The sequence below is a fragment of the Limulus polyphemus genome, unplaced genomic scaffold (assembly GCF_000517525.1).
Source record: "Limulus polyphemus unplaced genomic scaffold, Limulus_polyphemus-2.1.2 Scaffold3806, whole genome shotgun sequence".
Classification (NCBI taxonomy): domain Eukaryota; kingdom Metazoa; phylum Arthropoda; class Merostomata; order Xiphosura; family Limulidae; genus Limulus; species Limulus polyphemus.
In genome coordinates this window covers 82,509-91,636 of record NW_013669416.1, presented here as the reverse complement: position 1 = coordinate 91,636, position 9,128 = coordinate 82,509, and the positions used below count along the sequence as shown (strand labels likewise).

The 9,128-nt window shown below is 33.6% G+C and overlaps 1 protein-coding gene and 1 long non-coding RNA gene across 3 annotated transcripts in view; both read left to right on the top strand.

Annotated features, from left to right (window-relative positions):
• Positions 1-5,121, top strand: part of LOC106470075 — a 20,091-nt gene extending 14,970 nt beyond the window's left edge. For both annotated transcript variants that reach the window (XM_013930600.2, XM_022398617.1), the window contains one exon: positions 2,854-5,121. In XM_013930600.2, the coding sequence (XP_013786054.2) occupies positions 2,854-4,999 (2,146 nt within the window). In that variant the 3' untranslated portion in view covers positions 5,000-5,121. The remainder of the gene's footprint in view (positions 1-2,853) is intronic.
• Positions 5,122-6,212: 1,091 nt separating this feature from the next.
• The window catches only part of LOC111088454, a 3,726-nt gene continuing 810 nt past the window's right edge, over positions 6,213-9,128 (top strand). Inside the window, exon 1 of the long non-coding RNA XR_002612977.1 lies at positions 6,213-9,109. This is a non-coding gene — a long non-coding RNA (uncharacterized LOC111088454). The remainder of the gene's footprint in view (positions 9,110-9,128) is intronic.

Sequence of the window (9,128 nt, the reverse complement as noted above, 5' to 3'; positions counted from 1 at the left end):
ACTTGTTAAGCCATCCAAGCAGTGTGCTTTTACTAGTGACAGGGCAAATAGGATTTTATGTTGTTTCTAGAGCAATATTGAATACATGTGTAAATAAGTTATTATTTCATTGTATGGGCCACTGGTTTGGCTTCATTTGAAGTACAGTATTTACTTATGGGCTCTTTAATTTTGGAAGAACATTGAATTGTTGCAAAGGGTTCAGAAGAGGCTGACTAGAATAATTATTTGGATGAAAGGTCAGACAATGACAGGTTAAGATATCATAAAGTTTTTTTCTCTGAGGGAATTGATAGTGTTTTTGCATCATCTTTTTTCGTACTTAATGATGAGAATGGGAAAACTAGATCACAAATATAAATTTTGACAGGGTAAGAGTCTTCTTTAGGTCCAACAGTTTTATTTTTCTAACAAAGTATTTAACCTTTTTGTATGTGTTGTCTTCAGATGTGGTGGATGAAGTAAGTTTAAGGGAAGGCTTTATAAATATTTGATTGATAAGGGCTAGCTTGTTGCTCTTGAATGTTATATGTTGAATAAAATTTGTAAAACATTTTTCATCAAACTTTCAAAACTTTCACCACCACTGATTTAAGATTAATAGTTTTATAATTAATCCTCTGGACAATTTTTATCACCTCCATTGAAAAGAGGAATAAGATTAATCAGCTTCCTCCTGTCCACTGTTCAAGGACCTGTAAAAATTATTAGTAAATGACTCACATATTCAATCTTTAACCTCCTTCAAAACCCTTATGGAAATATTATATTGTTCTGCCACCTTATCTTTCTTTAACCTATTGAATGCTGATTCACCGTATAATGTATGGTCTGCCTCCAGAAGTTGAATACGGGCGGGTTGTATATATTGTATGGCTTGCAAAAATTCCATGCGCATTTAGAGTAGCCACAGTCAATGGATTAAACTTAATTTTTTCTTAACAAGCTTAGAATTAATGTGGTCATCTTGTTCAAAGTGGTTTCTAATTGTCCGAAACAACCAAAATTATTGCTGGAGAACTCAAAAGCACTATCATATTGTCTATAGGACAACCACAACATGGTTCAATCCCATGGCAGTCTAGGTGGTTAGAGTACTCTATAAATTACAAGTAGTATGTCTTTACACGCCATTTTTCTGAGTTATGTGGGATGGAATAGTCAAGACTACACATACTGTTTACCAATAAGAGCATTCATTATAATGTCTTGCAAGTCTGTCACAATTTGAAACCATAAATGATCATCACTTGAAAAATTGATAACATCACTTTTGTTTCTGCCATTTACATTTTACATGTTTTGGTGCATTAGACTTGGATACTGTTTTTCATGTAAGTTATGGATTTGGAATAGCTAAACAAGCTTTAATTCTGTGTCAAAATATTCAATCTAGACAAAGGAGGCACAAAGTGTTTGAAAAGAGGAACTGGTCATGAATATGATCAAGATAATGTTTTAGAACATTTTCCTGGCAAAATGGCTGAAGTGTGATGAAGAGAAAGGGGTCATATTCTACTCATGAAGTTCCTTGATAAAGTCATTATTTTCTATCAACTAATGAGCTTTATAGTGTGATATTTGATTCAGGACAGTGTAACACTAACTTTGTAATTTTTATTATCAACTAATTCAATACTGAACATCTGTAGTTTATTGTGGACAACCATAGTTGGCTCAAAGGTTGTTCATAGACAACCTAGTCTCATTTCAAACACTGGTGAGGAATATTGCTAAAATGCTAATTGGGAAAACTGAAGAAAAAGTAGAATTTAGCAAATCAGCCATCTCATAATCATCTGAAAAGAACTTTTCTTTATCATCTCTAAAGGTCCTACTTCCATCCTAACATTTTGTTTACCTGTAATGTATTTAAAGAAATTCTTACTGTTCATTTTTACCTTTTAAGTCAACCTTTTTTTTCATATGCAATTTTTGGTTGCTAAAGGTTGTGTTTGGCCAGATCTTCTGATATTTAATCCTCCCATTCTCATATCATGTCATCTAATTGAAACTTCTAAATTTATAATGCTTTTCTTTCATTGCATCCCATAACTTCTTTTGTGAGCCAACTTGGTCTTTTACTTACAGCCACACAACATGTGCAGTGAAACAATAAACCTAAATTGAGCAATGATCATTTGCATCCAGATGTTCCCCAGTCTCCACCCTCTCAATAATTTGCATATTGGATCTTTGCTATAAATCTGAATAGCATTGTTCCTGGTAGAGTTCCTGACCAATTGGGGGAGAAAACCACCCTGAACAGTTTCTAAAAACCTGTTAACCTCATGATTTGACTTTAAGATTTCATTGTCTCTATATGCCTAAAATTAAAATCTTCCACAATTATAACCTCATTAGAAACTGTAAGTACTAATCTTAATCTCACTGTAAAGTTCCTCATTAATTTAATCAGTTTTATTTGATGGTGTGTGACGAGTCCCAACTAAAAGGTTTCACCCCTATATCCGCTATCAGAAATCCAGTCCGCAGACTTCCAATGCTAGAAACTGGGTTTTGATACCTGTGGGTGGTAGAACACAGATAGCCCATTGTGTAGCAAACAGAAACCCAAATAGATTCAACCTCCTTGCTATTACTGTTAATATCCTTAACTTCAATGTGATGTAACTTGCATTTTACAGAAAAAACACTTGAGTTCTAATTGAGTGCATTAATTATTTTTATTTTAAAAGCTTTTCATTGTTTAGTGAATCAAAAATAAGTTTGAGAAGAGGATCTTATTTGCTTGAATTGCATGACATAAATCATCTACAGTGAAAAGTAACAATATGAAGTACTTTTGTACTTATTGAGACAACATATTACTTTTTTCTTTAACTTTTACAGATCTGATGAAATTGATGATGTGGATAACAAAAATAGAAGTAAGAAAAGAAGGAAGAATAACCATGATAGTGAGGTAAGAGAAGAGGATGTAGTGGAAGCTCATAGTAGTATAAGCCTAAATAGAAATCTGATCTATCAACAGTCACATTCAACTGAAGGCTCAAAACATATTTTAATAAGCTATGTACGAGCAGAGTCAGCTCACCATGCAGTTGATCTGAAACGACAACTTAAGGATATGGGTTTCAGTGTGTATCTAGATATTGACGAGATATATGGTGGGCACGACTGGCAGGATGCACTTAATGCAGCCGTGACTAATTGTGAGATTTTTATTCCACTAATAACACAACAGTATGGACGAACACAGTGGACAAACAGAGAGGTAAAATTAGCTGACCTGATGGCTAAGGTCATAATTCCTGTTAATTTTCTGGATTATTGGCCTCCAGAGTGTCTGGCTATTCAGTTTTCTTCCGTGCAGTATATTCCATGGAAATCGTCTAAGGATATAGAAGAGGCTAAGAAGAATGGTGAAGAAAAACGTGCTACAGACATTCGTTTTTGGGACTTGCCATATGTTAAACAGGTGGCAGAGGCTATTACTGAGAGATGTAAAACTCTTATAACCCAGAATGATACTGATGCTAAAGAAGAACCATCACTAAAGCCACAATTACGAAGTTGTCCAAGTCTTGTATCTGAAAAATTTCCAGAAATCAACCTTCCAAGAGAAGGAAAGCCACTGGTGGTGATCAGTGTCCATCCAAACCAGCAGGATTTTGCTGAACATCTTCGGCTTATTCTTTATAAGGTAGATTGTGAAGTATGGTGTTCTACAGATATTTTAAGACTTACTTGTTCAGGAGATGAAGTTTCCAGTGCAACCAGTGGTTCTCCACAAACTCCTAGTACTCCAATACTTGAGTCTTTACACACATCTACAACAGAAGGCTTTAATGATGTGGTTACAAGTCAGTGTGAGAGCAGCAATGAATCTTTTAAGTTTTTCCATTGGAATAAGCGACCTTCATTACAGTTTTCATTTAGCACAGAAGGAGGTATTAGCCTTTCTCAGGGCAGTGATTATTGCACTGAAGGGTCAACCTGCACTCTTTCAACTGTGTCCTTAGATAGGATGAAGTTATTTCGTAAACAAGCTAATGAGGCTGGAGTTGCAATACTGATTTTATCGGAAGCATACTGTAATTCAAAAACTTCTTTGCAACAGGCTTTCTACTGTGAACTTAGAAAGCGGGTCATTTTAGTTAAATATGAAGATATTCTGTTGTCATCTTCACTTTCTGTTCTGTTTGAAAATGAAATGTTTGATAGAAATAAAGAAGCATTTTCTGAAGACATCAGAAAACAAGTAGAGATATCCCTTAAGTCGCCACTTTCCAAAGAACTAAGCTGTGAGGAATCAAATGTTCAGAAACTTGTGTTTGAAGCTGAGAAAAAGATAGTGAAAAGATTATGTGTTTATATTTGTGGAAGCAGCAAATTTTTTAACCCTAAATCAGAAGCTATCTGTCATGCAATCGGTAGTGAATTGGCATCACTTAGGTTTGTTTCACTTATTAGTAACGGTTTTTATGGTGTTGGAGAAGCAGTTAGTCGAAGTTTTTGTGAGGAGCGTGAACTTTTGCAAGAAAAGCCTCAATTGCTTTACCATATTCTGCCACTTCAAGATTCTGAAGATCTTTCAAAGAAAACTCGACAAAACAGAGAATATAAAACGTTTTATAAAGTACCTTATGGACAAACTATTTTCATTGGAAATAGTATGAAACAACGCAATTCCGTGATAGCCAGGCTTATAGATATCTGTATATTAGTTGAAGGGGGACCAAGGACTGTCCAGGAAATAGAAGAATTGATGTGGAATGACCATGTGGTCATTCCAGTCATGTGTACTGGGGGTGCAGCTGCAGGTCAGTTTAATGCTCCTACACGTATGACTGAAGTACCACCAGGGGTCTCTGAAGGTGACTGGATTACACTTACCAGAACTGATGTAACAGCAGAAGATATTGCTCAAGCTGTTAAAAGAGTTGTGTGTAGTCTAAAGCGAAAGAAATGCAGAGATTTAAGAATGAAGAAATTGGCAAAGGGAAAACAGAAACTACAAAAAAAGAAATTATGAATATTAAAAACAAGAAGTTAAATTATTAATGTAACAACACATGTATGCATTTAGTGTTTGCATGTTTTGCTTTAAAAAATATGTTTTAAATTGATCAAGTGAATATAATATATAATATACATTGAATCATGGAGATTTATTTAGTAATAATGGATTTTTCACTTTTATAATTATGTTGAAATTTAAATATGTTGATGATTTTAAATAATTTTGTCAATTTATAGATACAGATAAAAGTTATATTTAATATATAAACATTTTAACATTCCAGTTTCTGTAAAAGAAATTGATTAAAATCACAAAATAGAAAATATTAAATTGTTAATTTGATAAGTAAATTGTGTATCTAAAAACTGTTAGGTAATTATACAAATATTTATTTTTTATTTGTTGTTGATTGGTCATATTCAGAAATTATTTTCTGCTGATAGAAATATTTGTTGCTCATTAGTGGAGTAAGACTTTTTTGTAACAACAATTAATGAGTTTATCTAAGCATACATAACCTGATTGTATATATTCTGCTTTTCTTACTGTACATGCAAATGTGTCAGTGTCAGATTTATCAGGCAGGTGGTAGCACTGCCAATGTATGGATGGCTTGGATTGTTCATTGAAATGGTATTTTAAATATCTCTTCAATAAGTCATCATAACACATTTTGCATGTTTTGCTTTAAAATTATGTTTTAAATTGAACAAGTGAATATAATGTATAATATACATGAATCATGGAGATTTACTAAGTAATAATGGATTTTTTCACTTTTATAATTATGTTGAAATTTAAATATGTTTGGTCCATTTTGTACATGGAGTTTCTTAAAATGATATTTTAAATATCTCTTCAATAAGTCATCAGAACTTTACAATACTATATAGTGTTTCCTTTTATAACAATATTTATGTAATGACTGAGTCACAAGTTCTGAGGATGGCTGTAAATATCATAGGAAAAAGTTTAAATTTCTTGTTCTTCTTTCTTCTTCTTCATTTTTATTAACCAAAACAATGGTGTCAACCAATTTCACTGAGGTGACATAGTTTCAGATGTTATCATTACCCCTGGAAGTTAGCTTTCTTACAGAAATTTGATGTTCATTTAAAAAGCTTAAGTACAGGTTGAAACAGGAATTACCAGCCAATAATAGATAAACAATAAATATTACTGTTGGAACCTCATTTTATTTAGAACTTGGTTATAAGTATAACCTTCCTATTTCTATTGAAACACTGCATTAAAAAACAAGCAAACAAGTACAGAAAAAAGCTTTTCAAAAAAGTAAGTAAGGCTAATTACAATCCTTCAAAAAACAATGCAAACAAGATAGTGGGGATGGAGTTTGTGTCATCCCTTGCCTGTGCTATTATGTACTTCATTATTTACTTCATTTTTTGAATTTTTTTTTCCTTTACTTGTTAGAATATGTATCATATACTCTGTTAGAGTATAACTATATCATATTATGCAAGCTTGCTCTCAGTTGCATGCATTTGGAGTGTTATTTATATTTACCTTTAGTTACACAGTTTATATGGCTTTTGGAGTAAGTTTAAATTTTTATTCAGTACAATGGACATCTAATTTATTTTTATCATTCTTAGAGTTTTTTTAATGCTTACATGAATATTAAATGCAGTGTTTCTAAAATGTTGACAAGACATGTGTACTTAAAAATTGACAACTTTTATCAGGCTCCTGTTTTCCAACATTTCTAAGGCAGTTCCTACTTATCTTGATTGTTTTGTTTATAAAGAATTAAACTACCAGTGTTTGATCTGAGCAGTTGTTGCAGTTACTTTCATGCTAATGATTACTTTGGTCCTTCTATACTATTCTTGCACATCCACCTTTGAGAAAAGTAAAACTTTAAAACACACTCTTTATAGTTTAGGAAGTTAACAATTCCTTTTTTAACTTGTACAGTACTGGGTTCCATTACTGCCAATACCAGTTCATTCCATAAACCAATCATCCTGTTAAAATAATAAAACTGTCTTAACTGAAATATAGCTTGTCTTTTCTAAATTTTAAAGTTGTGTCATTTCATCCTAGCATCTTAAGAATACAGCATAAATATATTAGAGGCCTTTATCCTATCAGTATCCCAGGTTAGCTTGTAATCTTTAATAAGATCACCTCTTGCCCTTTTTTTCTCAAGAGAAAATAATATTTCAGAAATGCTACTTGCCTCCCTGTACCACAAAGAGCTGTTATTTTGTACACCTCTGTGTGTAACTTCCTGCATGTGACACAAGCTGTGAATAATGCTCCCACCCATACAAGTGTAAACATGTATTGCACCAATCTATGATATAAACATCATTAGATATAGCCTTCCACCACTAGAACAGCAACACGTCTCTCATATGCATGTGAACACAGACTCGTTCTTTCCTCGACACTACTTTCAGTCATGTTTTTTCTTGTACTTTTTTCTAAATTTGCACGGTAGTATGGGTGCTTGAGTCCTTTTTCTTTGTCTCACTCATTAGTATGTCTTAGAGTTCCTTTTTTTTTGTGGACTACAAGTACCCTACAAGGGTACTTGTAGTCCCTTAGACCACTTTATGAACATTCCACATAAAACAAAAAGACAACCAGTGTTAATTTGTGGGTTGTTTTTGACCCTGAATTCTCAGATCCATGTTTCTTTCCAAGGCTCTGACACTCCACTTCAGGATTCTCCTTCTGCTATTTCTACTATGGTGACTAGGCACTTTTCCTGTCAACCATGTGACTGCTGTCATACATCAGGTGGTTGGTACTCTTCTGCCTCCTTCATCTTTCCATCAGATCCCTCGTTATTCTTTTTTCTGTTGCTTCTGCTGAGCCTGTATCATCTGATGATGACTTCAACCAGCTTTTTCCTCCACCTGCCTTTGCTTCTGTTTTTTCTCTTCCTGGTGAAGAAGACGTATGTCTACCTTCTTTTTCCCCTTTCCCAGACATTTATGTTCATGCTGAAGCTTTTCTGTTCCAACTGTGTGCTGATCTGCATCATCCTCAACTTTATGACTTTTTCTATGGCTTATGATCATGATCCTTCTGTTTTTCTTTAACCTCAATCCCTAGAATCTCTTTCCCTGTTTGGGTGCCCTCCTTTTGTTTTACTTAATTCTCAATCTATTTGCTTTTGTCTTATCACCATGCAGCTCCTTCACTAATTATCCATTCTTCATTTTTTGTAGGTTCTCCATTATGGTTGCATCAGTTTAGATGGAGACACTCATTCCAATTTGTTTGCCACCTTGGCCTCGACCTCTTCTATTGCTGTGTTTTTGTCGACATGATTTCTTTGTTTTTGGAATTTGCTTGGTCGGGATTCCTTCCTTTTTGGTATGTGCCTCCCTCCCTCTTACCTCTGAGACCTATGTCATGTTTTGGGATGAAGTCTTTGGAGGTGTTCCTGTTTCTTTGGGACCTTGGGCCGAAGCTTTATGCTAGAAATCTTCTCAGATTTCTTTGGTTTCCTGTCTTACCAGATTGTGGTTGTCCAAACAAGTTACTGCATCAATATGATGCAGTAGGATTAGAGATGTTCCACCAGCAACATACAAATTATCATGTAACTTTTCAGATGAGAAATGGCATTCTTTGATCCTATCATAAGGGACAACATCCACAAATCTCTTTAAATTGCTTTGGATAATAGCATATGCTAAATGATAATTCATCTAATTCAAGTAAATTTATGGTTTAGAGAAATGTTTTTAAGGTATTAACAATGTTTCCAGTAGTTGCTACAATGTAGTTGTCTAGTGAAACAAAACATTGTTTTATATAGTTACGTTAGTAACTTTTATTCAACAATACAATTCAGTTACATTTTTACAATTTAGTGTAGGGATACAAAGTATTTTTAAACAGATTGTAATGTCGGTATTACATCAAAAACAGTTGACAAAAAGAGATCCTCTTTTTTTGCCTATGCATAGTTAGACACTTTGTTTGAAGTAGTTAAAACATTTTTTAATGTATTAAGCTGATTTGACGTATTTTCTCTGTGTAGTGATTTAACACTTTGGTTGAGGTGGCTACAACATTTTTTAATGTTTTAAGCTGATTTGACGTATTTTCTTTGTGTAGTGATTTAACACTTTGGTTGAGGTGGCTACAACATTTTTAA